The sequence below is a fragment of the Haliotis asinina genome, chromosome 4 (assembly GCF_037392515.1).
Source record: "Haliotis asinina isolate JCU_RB_2024 chromosome 4, JCU_Hal_asi_v2, whole genome shotgun sequence".
Taxonomy (NCBI): Eukaryota; Metazoa; Mollusca; class Gastropoda; order Lepetellida; family Haliotidae; genus Haliotis; species Haliotis asinina.
Genome location: NC_090283.1, coordinates 7886517 through 7906352, shown reverse-complemented (window position 1 = coordinate 7906352; position 19836 = coordinate 7886517). Strand labels below are relative to the sequence as shown.

Sequence of the window (19836 nt, the reverse complement as noted above, 5' to 3'; positions counted from 1 at the left end):
CAGGAATTTCATTGCCCAATCACGTTCTTGATTGGCCCTCACAAACACCGGATCTTAACCCTATTGAACATTTGTGGGACGATTTGGATCGTCGTGTGCGACAGCGTGGCCCTCAGCCACAGACGCAATCTGCTCTGTTCATTGCCTCGAGGGAAGAGTACCAACTCATACCCAGGTACTTCATCCGGAATCTGGTCCAGTCTATGGGACGTCGATGCCAAGCAACCAATGATGCTAATGGTGGCCACACAAGATACTGACTTCTCTGCGACCTTGACCTTGGAACACTGGTCATTTGTGACCTACAGTCTCTTGCAGCATTGGGCCGTTTACGTTCATTCAGGTTTTCTTCATGACGACAATTTTCAACTATGCGTTTCTTTCATGAGTAGTATATCAATTTTAATCTCATCAGAATGTGATGCCATTCTCGTCGTTGCCAGCGCCATACACCTAGGGCCCCTTGCACTCAAGGCGATCCTGAACAATAAGCACCATCCCTTGAAAGGGTCTGTTGGCACTGCTACCGATATTGTGCAGTCGTCTCCTTCGTGGGTGTCGGCTTACCTGGTGACCCAGTGCCGTTGCTAACGATTCAGTCAATGTCAGGAATCGATTACATAGATGCAAGGTGATCTTTCTTGGTCTGTCTTGATGTCTATCTTGTCCGGGTGTTGTGACACATCGTCTCCTACTGCGAGGTCTGTTACTGGTTCTGCCACGCTGATGGTACTGCTGGAACAACGCAGTGACGGTTTGACATGGGCATCCAAGGGTTCTTGCAAATAGAGTTCTTTGGTGTCCCCGTCAACGTGATATCGCTCTGTTGTTTTCGTTTTTGATGTGACAGTGCATGGCCATTAGGATTTAGATATTTAGTGGTCTATACATTTTTCGGTTTGAGTGAGCGGGGGTCCTTACAAATGGGTGGATGCAGTGTTTCCATAAGTCTCTAACGTGCTCTAACCCGTTTAGGGATGTAAAGGTCACAACTTCACTCTAAAAGCTAGTTAACTCGAACGTAAACCGTCATTAAATTGTTCATCATTTTTTTTCTTACTGACGTGCGTCTATACGTAGGTTGGCAGACACGTCAATTTGCCGTGAATGAGCGTAGTTAATCAAGGTCGCCAAGATGCCAGTTTTCAGTGTTTTTCCTGCTTTAGATTAATCGTCATAATTTAGCAAATGTAGCATTTTAGTAAAAGAAATTGAGTTCCCTCTCTGCGTGTGAATAAAAGTTTCGCTGGTTATATCTCACAGTAAAATAATAAAAAAAAACATTACGTGACTATGTTCATACAACACATAAATTTCCGCAATTGTAGAACCCCCTATATACGTCAATGTTGAACACATGAACAAAATTCCTACTTAACAGACAGTTTTTGCTTATTCCGCTACTAACGGAAAGAGATAACTGAGCATAACTTAAAATGATATGAAATGGAATCTGAAATTTGGGATAAGGCACGCACCCAACCCCCCTCCCCTCTAGGTCCGTCCCTGCTTATAGAAGTATGTGGTGTTTTGATCATTGAGTGAAGTATGAAATCTAGTTCACGGACTCATCGACATACTCTGCATCAATGAATGAAGAATCAACGTGTTGGGGCAATATTACCGTGTTTCATGTTCCTATCGCCGCCGTAGTCCATACCGTGTCCTCGTTTTGCGGACAAGCAAGTGTTTGTGATTCAGAAACCAAACCCGAACATGTTTTCATTTTAATGAAATGTTCAATATTACCTTCACTAAGTCTTAACTTTGCTCAGTATGGACATTCAGTGACGTACGTTTCGATGATTTTAAAATGGTTGTCAAATTGGTTTACTTTTCTACCTTGCTATTGTATTCACATTCACACGTGTTTTGCTCTTATGTGTTCGGGGACAGACAGTGAGTGAGTTTACTTTTACGCCGCACTCAGCAATATTCCAGCTACCTACTTAACAACTCCATGTTGTCACAACGTCATAATGTAATGCTTATGTCGTGACGTGGCATTAACTTTTGGAAGAATGGAATTTACATCAGTGTGACTTCTGGCATGGTAATCACCAAGTGTCCTATAATGGGTAAAACATACACTAGATTTTCTGTAGAAATTAGGAATAATTCGATATCACTCTTGTGACGACGATATTCCTGGATGATACAGATCACGTCGCATCAGACTTACAAAAACGCAATGCAATATTGTGTAATAATCGATACATGTTTTAACAACGTATACTTATGCTGGTACGTTGTGAAATAACGTTATAAACAACGTTGTGACAATGTTGTTTCATGACGTTAAAAAACGTACAACCTTCTCACTACGTTCTTGAAACGTTATGTATTAGCTGTGTATGTGGCGGCTGCGTGGACCAGACAATTCCGTGTTCAACAACATGAGCATCAATCTACGAAACTGGGTTACAGTGTTATGTGTCAACCAAGTCAACAAGCCTGACCACCTGATCCCGTCAGTTGCCTCTTACAATAAACATGGGTTACTGGAGATCAGTTCTAACCCGGAACTTCACAGTTGTGGGCCATACAAACGAGTTTCCAAATACGAGCGCAATACCACATTGTATCTTTCATAATTGTGAAGAGAATGAAAGACCTTCTAATGAATATTACAAACACACGCAATTTCACGCATACATGTCTGTGTGCGTTCGAATATTCCTATATACATGTATGTATTGTATGTTAAAGCAATGCCATGTGGTAACATGCTGAAAACTGAAACGTTAAGAGCCGGGAAGTAATAAAGGGCTGACAATTGGTGACAATTTACAATTTTATTTTCGTCGTGTGACATAGTTAACAAGAGGAACTCAAAAGTGGCTGAGCTTTACTAGCACATTCCAAGATCACTAACAAATGCATCATATCAACAAACCCCTAACACACCGACCTGAAATATCCGCACAACACGAATAGTAAACTAAGTACCCAAACAATATCTGATATTTAGTTATTATAACGAAGGATTAAGCAGAAAGCCTAAACTGAAGCACTAAACCTTTACAGCCAGATATGTACAATTCATAAGTTATCACCGATGAGGATGAAAAAATTCTATACGGAAGAAACTAATTCCAATGTTGAATGAACACCAGAGCTACTTGGACACGTTTAATGGTCAACGCATGTTGACAGACATAACCGATAGGATACTAAAATCCAAGAACACTATGGAAGAGAAGAACATTTAAGGATTGGAACCACCACAAGCACTGCTAAAGGGCGAAGTGAAATGACGATATCCAAACACTTTCAAAGTGACATTTGTATCGGTATTTGAGAAATTAGGTGCTACAGTGCTACTCTAAATCTTCAGTTGGTGATAAATACGTGACTACAGTTCTGGGATTATCAACAAATACATCCCTTATTAAGTGAGCATATGACTGGGAAGCACTCGCTGAACTGTGTGACGTGTCACTGCCATTGTTGTCTTCTGTATCCTGGGCCCCGGGGTAGTAATCAGCCAACACAGGTAGTACAGAATCACTGTCATCATCTTCACTGCCACGTGGTCCAGGAAAGTAGCCGGCCAGAGCAGGAAATGCTGGGTTACTGTTCAATGTCGGTTCTTGTTGTCTTTGCTGCTGTGATACTTCATCGTAATCTTCTTCCTCTACCGGTCCCTGTTGTTGTTGAGAAACTTCATAATAATCTTTTCCCTCTGCAGGTCTTTGCTGCGGAGACACTTCATCATAATATTCTTCCTCTCTTTGCTGCTGCTCTTGCGATTGAGACACTTCATCATAATATTCTTCCTTTCTTTGCTGCTGCTCTTGCGACTGAGACACTTCATCATAATATTCTTCCTCTCTTTGCTGCTGCTCTTGCGATTGAGACACTTCATCATAATATTCTTCCTTTCTTTGCTGCTGCTCTTGCGACTGAGACACTTCATCATAATATTCTTCCTCTCTTTGCTGCTGCTCTTGCGATTGAGACACTTCATCATAATATTCTTCCTTTCTTTGCTGCTGCTCTTGCGACTGAGACACTTCATCATAATCGTCTATATCCCAGTACTGTTGCACCGGGAAGTATTCTCCTGTTTCCAGTTGCCCCGATCTATATGTACGTATCGTCTCACCTCTTTGGTTGTCTCTGAAGATATACACATGGCTATTGACAATAATGCAACACAGATACCATTGATTACGAGTAAACTACTAAAACAAAGGTAGTTTGAAAACAACGTTCACGTTCAGATGTTAATATGTTTTGGCAATTGTGGTATTACATGCGTTTTAGAGTCAACCGACCAGTTTAAACAGGTATGGAATTTCGTTCTGTATATAAACTGCTTTTATCATTATCATATTGATAACAAACACATTTCGTCTGTGGTACCATTACAGATTACGGTCACAGTTTCCGAATGCACATGAATGTTAAATCAGAAATCTTATTCTGCGAAGTAACATTAATGTCATGTGTTTGTAATGTGATAATGTTTTTAGTATAAACATTTTAAATACCAACCTTTGGGCAGTTTGTCGGCGATGACGAAAGCAAAGCACAAATATACAAACTATACCACCTATAAGAAGTACACATCCTGTCGATAGTCCAAATCTCAAAACGTGAACGGTGCTTCCTGAAAAATACCAATTATAAATAAATTGTTGCAGGGGGCAGTGCAATCATTCACATTCTGACACAACATGGGATGAGGTCTGAAAAGAGTGTTTGAACCAATTAATATTCAGCAAATACATACTATTCAGTATCAGTGATACCAAGATACGGCCAAATAGCAATAACTTAAGGAGGTAGGGAAATTGCTGCGTTCCACTTGATCAAATGACGTTTACCGTGAATACATATCCCAGAAAAAGGATTGCAAGCACCCCTAGGACAGTGCATGCAGGAGAGTTGACAGGATTGTCCATATTGTCCTTGGATACAGCCATTGTCACAAGACCCGTTGTTTTGGTAACATGTGTTATTGAAACAAGTCCCCGGACAAGGTATACAGTCATCTCCATAGTAACCAGAGAGGCATCCTTCAACACAAAAAGCAGTCTCATTACAACCCAAACAGTTTGGGTTACATTTATCTGGAGAGGAACAGTGTGGACCGGACCAACCACCTACACAGCCATTGCTACACTCTCCACTGTATCTTGCACATTCAGATATGCAGGAGTGGGAAGTGTCATTAGTAATAGAGGCAGGATAAAACAAACAGTCTCTGTGACATCTCAATGAGCATTTACTTCCATACAATCCAGGTGCGCATGTTTGTACACAATCAGTTGTTGAACAATTTTCACATGAGTATTCACAGTCCGGACCATGATATGGATCATGACACTTAGCACATGTGCCTGTTATCCTGTTACAATGTCGACATCTGGGTGAACAGTTCTTGCAGTTGGACCCATAGTATTGGTCATGACATCCAGAAACACAAGATGATGTCAGATGGCAAAACGTTCCATCACATTCTCCAGGACACTTTGTGCAGTTTTCGTTCTAAAGTGTGCACGGGATGTTGCACAGAGTACCATAGAAACCAGGTATACAACCTTCAGAGCAATTGTAAGTGCCAAAATGTGTCTGACTACATTTACTGTTCATGCATTGATTGCTGCAACGAGACCTGCATCTGAGACCGAAATATCCCGAAAAGCAATCAGTACTGCAGTATTGTGTCGTACTTGAGCAGTAGTGTAGGGAATGGGGGTTTTAAAACACTTTCAAAAAAAGTCTCTACAACGCCTTATTTACTAAATAAGGCGTTGGTTGGGCCCTTAGCTCTTGCTACTATTACCCCTACTACAAAAAAGTTGGCAGTAATTACTGTGCCTATGTCACGATGAAACAGTTTCTTGCTACTATTACCCCTACTCTTAACGTGTGTTGGTAGGAGGTAACACTGTGCCGTACGGTACGATCAATAATTCTTCTCTTACAAACCCCCTACCCGGCCCATCCCTCAAGTAGTATAAGTTAGGTTCGTCGGCTTTCATATCCACTTTATCTATGTTGTAAGTTTTGACTGACCATATAGGATCGGTGGCCCGCTTACGGCTATCACCCTCGTGTTCCCCCGGCTGGTATAGATACCTCACTAGGGCCCTATCTGGTATCTGTTTCTCCTTCCCACGCAATGGAGCGGCCGACTCTGCAACTATTGATTTTAGTTTGATAGCGTCTGCCGGTTTCTTACCGGTGAGACGGGTGACTTCATGGTTGATTGCCGACACCACCTTGGGTAACCTCGTGACCCATTCAGTCGATCGTTTTCCAGGGGTGGCCATCTCCCTAGCATACTGATAGCCGAACAAGCGCTCAGCCAAAGTCCTATTAAATCTCTCAACTATGGCTTGGCTGCGATGGGCTCTGGCCGTGCCACGCCTGACCTTTGTATCGTGTTTGGCTAGCAGTTGTGACACGGCACCCATGAACTCCCGTCCGGGGTCAACTTGCAGCTCTGTTGGCCACGTCAGCGGGCTGCGTTTGTATATGCGTTCGAATCCTCTGGCTACCTGGGCCGAATCTTTCGTGGTCAAGGGTTCGGCTTCCTTGTTACGACTGGCTACGTCCACTACAGTTAAGGCATACTTGTACCTCTTGTCGTGGGGTAGGAACAGTAGGTCTGCCTGGTGAACGCTATTAGGTATGTTAATACCGAACCTCCTTCTAGGCACGTAGCGTGGTGCCGGCAAATAGATCTGCCACAGGGCTTGTTTTTCAAGCCACGCTTTGGCTTCCTCCGGGGGTACTCGCGCTATTTTAGCTAGCTTATCTACTGCGCTAGCTCCTTTCCAGTACCCACGCGGGCTGTAGTAAATAGCCTCAAATTTTTTCATGTCCATACGCGTATGTGTTTATCCCATCAATAGCTATCCAACGTTTCGTGTCCATAGGTGACAGGGACGTCTTGTTTATAGTCAGTCCGTATATCTTATGTCCATCACTTCTAAGTGTGTTCATTTTATGCCTAAAGGTACGGGTCTTGAACAGGGCTTCCTTGAATCTGGCGTGTTTGATGTGTTGTTTCACCACATACTTCTTAACCCCCTTAGCCTTCCGGATCTCACTATTGTCGGCTTTCAGTATGGAGTACATCTTAGGTCTCAAACCTATGTACTCGGCTATGGGCGTGCCAGCACACTCGTCCTTCATCTTACCTAGGACCTTTTTATTTACCGTACTGTGTATGGTATGGGTCTTAGGGTAGTCGCTGGTGTCGTATAAATCGAGGTGTTTTTCATGTCCTCGTACACGTCCTCGTTTCGAATTTCTAACAGCAGGGAATCCGTGTCAGTGTACAGCACTTCACACCTGTCGCCGTACTGTTTCTTGAGCTCGTTGTAGTAAAAGTCGTACATCAGGTGTTTGGATAAATCGAGGATGCTCATCCCCACGTAAACAGGCCGGTTGAATTTTATGTGGCTTTTCTTCATGTGTAGGGCAACCAGGTTGTCTGTGAATATCTTACTACGGTTGAATGCCGGACTGACTATCAATCTCCTGAGCTTGTCTTCCTCACTCGACCGAACCAGCTTCACGGTCACGCATTTCCTCAGGTCCTCCATAGTCTTACCAAACACCGAGTTGTTCATGAGCTTGTAGAGATTTTTCTCAAAATCACTGGTGGCTTTTTTTCGTAGGTCTGTGTTCATTCTGATGTAGGGCTCCATCCATGGGCTCTGGTCGAACATGAGCACCCTGTGTATTTTGGTCAGCCTCATACCCAACGACAGGTACAGCTGTAGGTTGCGATAGTGAACGATGTACTTGGTCTTATTCATTAAGTTAGGCACGAGTTTTTCAACGTCTGTCACACGCCCACCTAACAAGTTATGTTGGTACTCAGACATCCAGTCTGGGTTAACCCTCATACGTTCGGGGGCCAGGGGGTAGCTGTTGTGTGATGTGTGTAATTCCTTGGTATACTCTAAGTCAACCTCGAGGATATACCCTTTGTTCGAATCTGGTGCAACCCCCATAACATCAACGTGGGGTACCCATTCGAATCCCCCTGTAGGTAGATACTGGCTCATGGCCCAGCCGTACAGGTTGTTTGCGTCGAGGTAGAGAATGTGATTGGTTGGCTTGTTAGGATCGTAACCTTTCACGTATTGATTATTTGCTTTCGCGTATCGTTTGGATGCCATGGAAATCCCACCTCACAAGCCTTTCTAAATGAATAGGTGCATGTCGTAATATGTGAGCAATTCCAAATTAACTCCGGTCTTTTTAAGCAAGGCGTCCCACGACAGACCTGGGCTGGTGTAATACCATGCGGGGTCGAGTTTATACTGCTTTAAACATGTCTGCCGAAACGTTTCAAACACGTCGGCCAACAGCAGTACATCTGTCCTCAAGTACAGGTCGTGATAATCACCCAGGTTCTTACAACCCAGTTTATTCCATACGTTAGTCGCGTGCGAGTAATCATCTCGTGAGACGGACGCCTCATTCAGCTTGCTATAAAAGCAGTCAATAGGGGGTAGTCTGGTCTCGGTGAACTTGACCCAACTATCCATGTACTCATAGGGGTACACACCCTTCCTCATAAGCAGGGGTCTAGTCTCGGCGTCTGTGTATCGATCGGTGATAGGGAAGGTATTGTTGGCCTTGACCAGACTGTCGAGTGACGACAGGAGGAACTGAAACGAGTCAATGAACCTAAGTCCTTTTAAGCTGAAGGAGATGTATCTCTCCATGTTGTTGGGGATGCACGTTATATTACCATCGATTTTCGCGATGGCCTGCATGATCAAGTGTGAGTCGTACCCTCTCAAGTTGTGAAAGACAACGGGGATGTTTATTGTCTTAGAGTTGATTTTAAGCTTGAGGTTGCACGCGCTGTGAGCGGCGCCTCTATACTTACCAGTTATGTGGCAGTGATCTCTCACCGAATCACCGTTAAGTGGTGAGTCACACACGTGACAGTTAGTGCTACTAGCGTGAGCTAGCCTGTCGACTCGGGTCATACGCATGGGAGCGATTCCATACAATGCATTCCTAATAATTTTTTCTTCCTCCTGCAAACACTTTAGAAACCTTTCAGCCGCGTCAGGGCCCCTATACACTACCGGAGCTTTCGTTTCCCCGTCACAACGGACGACAATGTATCCAAACCCACAGGCTTTATGCTCTTGTGTTTTGTGGGTGAAGCTCTCACCACTAGGGGGTGTGGGGGATTCCCCCACAACCAAGGCTTCGAAGTCGGCGTATATGATATAAGGCACAGACATTTGGTTCTTGTGGTTACCGAATTTTAGGATATTATCACCTTCCTTAGGCATGTCGATTCGTATGGCCGTCTGCCCCACACCTTGGCAATCCTCCCGGTGGGATTCTAATAAATCAGCTCGTGTGAAGCCATGTAGGCATCGTTCACAGAAGTGGGTCTTTTCTCTGTGTGCCGATTGGTCATACAACAGCCTGTTAAAGTGTTTTATCCATGTGTAGTGATACTTGTCACCTCGCTGGATCATGAATATATTGATAACTTGGCGATCCTTCACCCCGCTGGCCCTGTGTACTATTGTTGTGTTACCTTCGTGCCCAAAGATATTTATAGCCAGATTATTGTGTTTTTCTACTTTAGTGATCTGGGATATGGGGGTGGGTTCATCTATACCATCCCAGTTGAGCCCATCATCCTGAGGATAATTAGAAGGCCTGTTCGGATTAGTGTCAGCTGGAAATAAGGCTGACCTGATAGCTAACCTCAGGCAATCGTTTCCTCTATTCTTAACGTTTACTATGGCATGTTTGTTCCTATAGTAGGGAGGCAAGGCTAGGTATGACCCGCCTCTGAACGGCACGTAGTTAGCTATGTCTAGATAGACATTATCGATTTTATCTACAGCCCACCCGGACCCCAAGTGTGTGTAGCGTTCTAGGTATTCTCGTATCTGCTGAAAACTGGTATCGATTGATGTGTCAATGGTCTCTGTATGTGTGACGACCTCTTGTTTACCTCGGAAGTAAGGCTGAACATACTCAGTGAGGTCCCCAACCTGCTTATCGAGCGACATTTTCACTGTGATCTGAAACTTGATACTTCCTAGGTTATTTAGTTCCTGGTTGACCTTATCAGCTATCAGAGGCTTGATATCTGTAATGTCTATGTTTCTATCAACGTGCATGTGCCAACCTCTCAAATAGTTGCCTACAGCGCGCTCAGTGCGCACGAACTGTAGGTCAATAGCTCTATTCTGTCGTAATAATTCTAAAAGTTGTGGTTTCCTCATACAGGAATACCCGCCTAAACCCAAATCGTGTGCCTCGGCTTTCAGTTGTTTTACAGTGGGACGTGCTACGGGGGTATGTGATAACAATTCGACTAACCCGTCTCTCCCCAGTTTTGAATAACCCGTGTATCCAAGCTGTTTCGCTTGAGCTTTTAATTGTACAGTAGTCATAGTGTTTACACCTAACATAACCAATGTCTAATTGGAGTCTATCTTGAGCAGTCGCCTACGTTCTTTTATGTAGCCCTTTTTATTCTCGTAGATGAGTTGATGTCTGACTACGTTCGCTCCGTGAGCTTTACATAGACAGTAGTGCCCTTTAACCCCGATACCACACACAGAACACGTGTAGTTAGGACTTCCCATATGGAAACAACAGAACCTAGCCCTGCATTTCCTACCACAGGCCTCGGTCTTCCCCATAAGTATGTATTCGCATCGGTATTGAGCGGGTCTCATGTTTACTTATATGGGTATTTAATTTAATTGCTTCGCAACCAACGCAGTAGCTGCTATACCCAACACTATGAAGCCCAGTTCACGATTCATTTGTCCCTTGGATGGTGTGTAGTACTGAGCGAGTGTGGGTTTATTGAGCGGTTCCAATCGTTTACCAGTTAGTAGGTAGTATTCTTTCATTGCTTCATCAACATCGTTGAATGTTTGAACGGCATGGTTTTCACGCTGGAGTTGTTCGTTAATAAAATCGATCCTCTGGAGGCGTTTTTTAGCGTACTCGGCCTGTGCCCTTTGTAATTTCTCAGTAGCGAGATCGTGCCGCTTCCTTTCTTCCTGTATTTCAGCCGCGTGGTCATCTCGTAGTTTCGAGAAGAGGAAATTACTCCCGGAAAATGCCAGGGCATTCACTAACGCCCCACCGACCATCATAGCTATCGTGGCCATCCTATATTTATTTCATTATATTTTCAGGTATTATCCCTTGTTTTACTAGGATGTCTTTTGTGGCCATCGCCATACCAAGGTTCATTATGAGCATACCCATTTCCTGCAGGTTGAAATCTAGCTTGATAGTTGGTTGTTTAAGCACCATTTTAGTCAACCGAGCGTACCCTACGGCTAGACTGGCGACCACTGTGGCGTGGTATGCGTCGTTGACGAACGTTTTCCCCTCAGACATTATGTATATGATATAAAAATATTAAAATTATAACATGATATGCGGGTCGACAGTGGGGGTTACCCTCCCACTGTTGGGAGGCTCACTGTTGGGGGACTCACTGTGGGAGAGTACCCCCACGTATAACCATGTTATAACCACGGCAGCACCTACAGCCAACAACAGTCGGGGGTTGATAATTTTATGTTGGTTACACCACCGTTTTTTACCGGCAGCTACTCTCTTAGGATTCTTCTGCCTGGTTACTGTTGGGGTCACTTCCTCCACTGTTGGGGGTTCCCCCACTGGGGTCACTTCCCTCACCTCGGGAGGGGTCTCCACCGTCACCTCGGCCATCTATACTATTATTATTATTTTTTCTCTCAAATTGACAATGCTTTGCCGTGATTATCGCCGCCGTCACTGGAGCCAACAACATGCCATATTTGTGGTACAGCTCGCAGCTGATAGAGCTCATGGCGTGTTCGATAAAAGGGTCTTTCTCGAGGTCCTCCCACAGGTAAAGTCGGCGCTCTGGTGGAATGGGAAGGAAGTATGACACAATACCGGTGCATATCTGGGTCATAGCCGATCCTATTGTCTTTGTCATTTCTGCTCCGAGCCGGGACTCGTATCTAGCGTACAGCTTATCGATTTCTTCGGCTGACATTTTGTGAATTTTATCCGGAGTGTAGTCTCCAAAGTAATGTTTGGCTTTGCCGCCAACAGCCAACGCCACCAGTTTCTCTCACTTGTCATCATCCCCAGACAGTTGTTCGAGCAATTCCTCACACTCCATCTTATAACATAACAAGTAAGATTTAGTTTTAACTATATAATACCCGATGCAGGCAAAACACAGAGAAATGAAGGTTAAGTTGCACACGACAAACACTTCAAATATCATAGCTATACTTAGCATTTGCTTAGCTTTGCTTAGCTTTGCTTAGCTTTGCTTAGCTTTGCTTAGCTTTGCTTAGCTTTGCTTAGCTTTGCTTAGCTTTAGCATACTCTATAAGCCACTGGTTGGTCGGTCTTGAGCACGAGCTTAGCGTGTTTAGTTTCAGCGAGCTGTTTCTTCACCCGTTCCCGTTCTAATTTGCTCATCACATCGTTCTCTCTCAAACACTCCTCGAACGAATCCCTGTCCTTGCAGTGAAATAAGGCCACCCATCGCGTCTGCTCCCTGAGGTCTTTCAACACCGAGTTGAACTTCTGCGTTAGCACCCAGACGTTGTGATTTGCATGCCGGCCGGAGAAGGCCAGGTACGATAGCATGTCTCTCTTTTTTGTTATCTCGCGATTAGCGCTGCAGTCGTCCAGTATGAACAGCGTCGGTTCCCCTTTAAATTTCTCGTGAAGAGCTTTCAACCAGTCCTGCAGGTGTGTTCCAGGGTCGATTTTGTGTACGTCCGGGTCCGTCATCACCCAAGGTCGCGCGTACGTTTTATTCATGCTCAGAGTAGGGCACATGATAACGATGTTATCGAACACATCCTTGTAGTAACCCTCCAACATATCCAACACGAAAACGGTCTTCCCACAGCCAGTCTGCCCGCACACTATGGCGCAGTGTGGGTCAGTGGGGAGGTCAATAGATGGCTTGCACGAATCTCCCATTGTCTATATTAAGTTGCGCGTCCATAATAACGTACAGATATAATTTCAACTTACCAGCGGGTTGAGCCTTCTTAGTAATCTGGATGGTTATCCCTTCGCTGCCGTTATCTATACGGCGCCCGCTACCATGCAGTTTATCATCATCCGTGGATCGCATGTCCAACCATAGGGCGTACTTGGTGGTCAGGTATTCACCGATCTGCACGGAGCCGAGGTCCAGGTCCTTTGTTATGTAATCCCCCACTGGTAGCTTTTTTATCTCATCCCACTGCTGGTGTGGTCTCATACCATGACTGAACAGCTGAACGCCCTCGATGGTCACTTCCACCTTTTCAATCTCGGGGTTGAAAAACTTCTCGCTGTCCCTCCGGAATGGCTCGTAATCCTCCACGGGGACGACCAGGATACCTTTCATCGATCGCGCCGGCACGTTCAGGTTGATATTCCACACAGTGTCGCTCTTATCTCGCATGACTGATCTATGCCTCAGTACGCGATCGTACAGGATAGCCATCTTCCCAGAGTACTGGCTTCGAACCTGCCTGGCCAGCTCCGGGCTAGTGACCATGTCGAACTCCAGAGAGATGTTGTCTATGGCATAACTGGCCTCATCACCGTTCGGCGTACGCACTACTTTGCTATAGTCGTTAAACATGAGCTCGTATTCGAGCCTATCACCCAGAGCGGCCTGGTAAAACGGTGCGTGTCCCGTGAGCAACTCGAAGTCGAGCGGCACGCAGAATCGATTCCCGTATGCTCGAGCGATGGCCTTTTCACCGTCCGATAGCTTGTCTTGCTGGTCTGGCGTGAAGGCATACCCTATGCGCAACCGGGTTGATTTGCTGATGCCCTGGTACACATCATTGACTCGTTCTCCCTCACTTTTCCAGAGATCCCCGTAGCAGTGAAACACGTCGCTGTCGTCGATGCTCAGCACCTCGTTACCGCTGATCTTGACGGTCGTTTTCTTGATGATAGCTCGAACCACGTTCCGCACTAGCTCGCGTTTGTCGTTGTCGGAGGTCAGCGTGATATTGAACGCCAGTCGAACAGTGCCTGGTACAATGAGGTCATTCTCACCAAGGTTTGGAAATCTAACCAGCAGAGTTTGATTCTGGTCTATCTTGCTGGGATTGTTGGTGATGGTCACCGACTGACGCACGGCTCTGGCTCCTAATGGCTCTCTCAATCTTCTGAAAGGATCTAATTTTCTGCCGTACATTGTTATATATAAATGAAATATATTTTTAATACTAAATAATGGATGAAGACATACCTATGGAGACGTGGCATGATCCTATGGATGATACAGGGGCCGAGCAGGAGACCTCATTCTCAGGTGACCCACTCATGGAGGGCGCCGTCGACGATTATTACAACGCAGTTGAAAATAAATCCAAACTCAAGCCGTTGGGAAGGGACTATTCCAGGTTAACCCTCGATAGAAATGGCACGCTGCGTTTGAAGGCTCACCCGGAGATCGATCTCGTGAATAAACGCACGAGAGAACCGCTTGCTTTATCAACACTGGGCAGTCGACATGGGAGTGACTTGATCCGCGATGAACTAGGTTTCATAGATTACGGTGGCGCACGACCTAAGCTTCCTCCGAAGGTCCGTCAAGATGTGCAAGATTATGATATTAAAAAGGTGTTGGCCGACTACGAGAACAAGCCCTTCCCGGGTTTCGAACATACCTTTCGGGAACTGCGGGGGTTGGACCTGTTGATGCAAACCATTCGTGGTCAGCTCTGGAAAAGCACGGCCAAAGTGAGTGAGATAGACGGCCACATCGACTATGAAAAGGGCAAACTCGGTGAAACTGAGGACGAGTCTATGAAAGCCACCATCGAGGAACGAATACGTAAGTTGGAAGAGGAAAGGCAGGTCTGGTTGGAGACAGCGTCCGGCCACAAAGAAAAGCTTCGATCCCAGGCCAACGGAAACCATGAATCAAGTCCTCTACCGAGACACCACGTTAGCAGACAGGATTCGGATATTGTTCCGGGAGCAAGGGATCACCATCGCCAGCATTCTGACTGCATTGGGTTTCATCATATCAACCCTGGTGGTGTCACTGACAGGGGGTACCCCTGTGGGGGGAACTCCCACACACCCCGGCGGTGGTGTTAAAGACTGGATAAAAAAACTCGGGGAAGGCCTAGCTAAACTGGCTGGTAAAGCCGCCGAAGCCCTTCCCGGCATCCTGGGTAGCATCGTCTCGTGGTTGTTGGGCGCTCTGGCTAAAACTGCCACGTGGCTCAGTCAAAACCTGTGGGCAGCCATCGTCGCCGTGGCGGGTCTGGTGTACGTAGCGGCTAAGAAATTTTTAACCAAATAAGCCCCAAAGCTACCCCACCAACCACCAGGGCCGTTTTACTATCAATATGCTGCTCCTGAATATAGGGGGCCACCTCCTGTGTTGGTTGAACTTTAGGCTCCGGGGGCGGCGCCACTATACCCGTTTCACGTGGTGGGATGTGTGGGATATAGGGGGTGTTAATATCGGAATGATACCCAACTTTTGATCCGCCGTGGCTATGACTATTTTGTTGTTATAACCCACCACTTTTTTTACTCTCAGTTGCATATCACTCTGAGCCATGTACAGCCCCACGCCGAACACGTAATTGACTTTCGATCTGGCGTATTCTAACACGTTTTGGTAACGGTCGATGGCCCGCGGGAGATCAACTGGAGAATTGATAGCATCCTCAACGTTGGCAACGAACTGTTTCTGAGCGTCGTAAGCAGTTCCCTTACCGATGATGTTGGAACGCGTCATCGACTGCGCACCCAACAGCGCCCACACGTACGTTCGAATCGAGTCGTTCAAGCGTATTGTACCAGCACGAGTGAATCCTTTCGATGTTTTTGAGATCATTTTAGTCCAGGCTGTGGCTGCATCAGGATTGGTTTGCTTTATGCAGCTGACATGGATCTTTTCATTCGTTGTGGGGCCTGTAAATGTATGACGGTTTGGGTTGTATGTACCATCTGCAGAACCGGCCATATATGTTCCGGACCTGTAGAAGTACACGAGAACTATACCGAGACCATGGTTAACACCAGGAAGGCGAAAGTCTTTATTCGTTGGAATCTCAAACTCCCCACAAACACGTTCATAAGCGCGTTTATCATAGGGGTTATTCGTCATACTCCACGCTTTATCTTGGGGAAGAGGAGCACTTATTTCCTTCAATATTCGTCTCGTTTGATAATAAATATGAAACACAATGACTGCCTTACTCAGTTCGTCTATACCGTAGTCTAGTGTCACACCCAACCCTGTCGTCGCACATCACACAGCAAAGTTGAGTTGGTTCTGCCAAAACTGCATTGGGTTTTGATTCCAGTTTACCACCGCCTGCGCGTTATTAACGGTCACGATATAGTTTTCAAAGATATTAATAAAGGTTGTTTTAAACCCCGTACTACCTACCACCACGATTTTCAAGTGTGCTAAGTCCATATTATAATATATAAATTATATATTATAATATGTACATAACACTTCCAGGAATAACGAGCGGTGAGGCCGTTCAGCTGACGCACGCGATCGATAACACGTCAGGCCAACTCGAAGTCGCACTCTGCGATATCACCTACCTACCGCAATGGACTAACATCAACGCCAGCAACAATAAGCTGTTCGTCAGTGGAACTCGCAGTCAGATAACTGACAGCTACTACAGCGTGTGCTCTCTAAACGACGAGGTCTTCAAACCCCTGGGAGCCGAACTCAAGATGAACGACTCAAACGTGTACAGTGGTGTTAATCAACAACGGAAGAAACCCCTTGAGGCTCGGCCGACCATTAGCGAGGATACTCGGTATGTCTCCAGTAGTATAGGTAATAGGGGTTCTGGCTCACTTTCACAAAATGTCTCTACAAAGCCTTATTTACTAAATAAGGCTTTGGTTGGGTCATTAGCTCTTGCTACTATTACCCCTACTACAAAAAAGTTGGCGGTAATTACTGTGCCTTGGTAGGAGGTAATACTGTGCCGTACGGTACGATCAATAATTCTTCTCTTACAAATCCCCTACCCGGCCCATTCCTCAAGTAGTACAAGTTAGGTTCGTCGGCTTTCATATCCACTTTATCTATGTTGTAAGTTTTGACTGACCATATAGGATCGGTGGCTCGCTTACGGCTATCGCCCTCGTGTTCCCCCGGCTGGTATAGATACCTCACTAGGGCCCTATCTGGTATCTGTTTCTCCTTCCCACGCAATGGAGCGGCCGACTCTGCAACTATTGATTTTAGTTTGATAGCGTCTGCCGGTTTCTTACCGGTGAGACGGGTGACTTCATGGTTGATTGCCAACACCACCTTGGGTAACCTCGTGACCCATTCAGTCGATCGTTTTCCAGGGGTGCCCATCTCCCTAGCATACTGATAGCCGAACAAGCGCTCAGCCAAAGTCCTATTAAATCTCTCAACTATGGCTTGGCTGCGATGGGCTCCGGCAGTGCCACGTCTGACCTTTGTATCGTGTTTGGCTAGCAGTTGAGACACGGCACCCATGAACTCCCGTCCGGGGTCAACTTGCAGCTCTGTTGGCCACGTCAGCGGGCTGCGTTTGTATATGCGTTCGAATCCTCTGGCTACCTGGGCCGAATCTTTCGTGGTCAAGGGTTCGGCTTCCTTGTTACGACTGGCTATATCAACTACGGTTAAGGCATACTTGTACCTCTTGTCGTGGGGTAGGAACAGTAGGTCTGCCTGGTGAACGCTATTAGGTATGTTAATACCGAACCTCCTTCTAGGCACGTAGCGTGGTGCCGGCAAATAGATCTGCCACAGGGCTTGTTTTTCAAGCCACGCTTTGGCTTCCTCCGGGGGTACTCGCGCTAGTTTAGCTAGCTTATCTACTGCGCTAGCTCCTTTCCAGTACCCACGCGGGCTGTAGTAAATAGCCTCAATTTTTTTCATGTCCATACGCGTATGTGTTTATCCCATCAATAGCTATCCAACGTTTCGTGTCCATAGGCGACAGGGACGTCTTGTTTATAGTCAGTCCGTATATCTTATGTCCATCACTTCTAAGTGTGTTCATTTTATGTCTAAAGGTACGGGTCTTGAACAGGGCTTCCTTGAATCTGGCGTGTTTGATGTGTTGTTTCACCACATACTTCTTAACCCCCTTAGCCTTCCGGATCTCACTATTGTCGGCTTTCAGTATGGAGTACATCTTAGGTCTCAAACCTATGTACTCGGCTATGGGTGTGCCAGCACACTCGTCCTTCATCTTACCTAGGACCTTTTTATTTACCGTACTGTGTAGGGTATGGGTCTTAGGATAATCGCTGGTGTCGTATAAATCGAGGTGTTTTTTCATGTCCTCGTACACGTCCTCGGTTTGAATCTCCATCAGCAGGGAATCCGTGTCAGTGTACAGTACTTCACACCTGTCGCCGTACTGTTTCTTGAGCTCGTTGTAGTAAAAGTCGTACATCAGGTGTTTGGATAAATCGAGGATGCTCATCCCCACGTAAACAGGCCGGTTGAATTTTATGTGGCTTTTCTTCATGTGTAGGGCAACCAGGTTGTCTGTGAATATCTTACTACGGTTGAATGCCGGACTGGCTATCAATTTCCTGAGCTTGTCTTCCTCACTTGATCTAACCAGCTTCACGGTCACGCGTTTCCTCAGGTTCTCCATAGTCTTACCAAACACCGAGTTATTCATGAGCTTGTAGAGATTTTTCTCAAAATCACTGGTTGCTTTTTTTCGTAGGTCTGTGTTCATTCTGATGTAGGGCTCCATCCATGGGCTCTGGTCGAACATGAGCACCCTGTGTATTTTGGTCAGCCTCATACCCAACGACAGGTACAGCTGTAGGTTGCGATAGTGAACGATGTACTTGGTCTTATTCATTAAGTTAGGCACGAGTTTTTCAACGTCTGTCACACGCCCACCTGACAAGTTATGTTGGTACTCAGACATCCAGTCTGGGTTAACCCTCATACGTTCGGGGGCCAGGGGGTAGCTGTTGTGTGATGTGTGTAATTCCTTGGGATACTCTAAGTGAACTTCGAGGATATACCCTTTGTTCGAATCTGGTGCAACCTCCATAACATCAACGTGGGGTACCCATTCGAATCCCCCTGTAGGTAGATACTGGCTCATGGCCCAGCCGTACAGGTTGTTTGCGTCGAGGTATAGAATGTGATTGGTTGGTTTGTTAGGATCGTAACCTTTCACGTATTGATTATTTGCTTTCGCGTATCGTTTGGATGCCATGGAAATACCACCTCGCAAGCCTTTCTCAATGAATAGGTGCATGTCGTAATCTGTGAGCAATTCCAAATTAACTCCGGTCTTTTTAAGCAAGGCGTCCCACGACAGACCTGGGCTGGTGTAATACCATGCGGGGTCGAGTTTATACTGCTTTAAACATGTCTGCCGAAACGTTTCAAACACGTCGGCTAACAGCAGTACATCTGTCCTCAAGTACAGGTCGTGATAATCACCCAGGTTCTTACAACCCAGTTTATTCCATACGTTAGTCGCGTGCGAGTAATCATCTCGTGAGACGGACGCCTCATTCAGCTTGCTATAAAAGCAGTCAATAGGGGGTAGTCTGGTCTCGGTGAACTTGGCCCAACTATCCATGTACTCATAGGGGTACACACCCTTCCTCATAAGCAGGGGTCTAGTCTCGGCGTCTGTGTATCGATCGGTGATAGGGAAGGTATTGTTGGCCTTGACCAGACTGTCGAGTGACGACAGGAGGAACTGAAACGAGTCAATGAACCTAAGTCCGTTTAAGCTGAAGGAGATGTATCTCTCCATGTTGTTGGGGATGCACGTTATATTACCATCGATTTTCGCGATGGCCTGCATGATCAAG

The 19836-nt window shown here is 45.8% G+C and overlaps 1 protein-coding gene across 1 annotated transcript in view; it reads right to left on the bottom strand.

Annotated features, from left to right (window-relative positions):
• Positions 1-2780: 2780 nt before the first annotated feature.
• LOC137280727 (uncharacterized protein DDB_G0290301-like) overlaps positions 2781-19836 on the bottom strand; it is a 30126-nt gene continuing 13070 nt past the window's right edge. Inside the window, exons 4-5 of the mRNA XM_067811949.1 lie at positions 4501-4615; positions 2781-4122 (exon numbers count right to left, since the gene is read on the bottom strand). Coding sequence (XP_067668050.1) covers positions 3321-4122; positions 4501-4615 — 917 coding nt within the window. The 3' untranslated portion in view covers positions 2781-3320. The remainder of the gene's footprint in view (positions 4123-4500; positions 4616-19836) is intronic.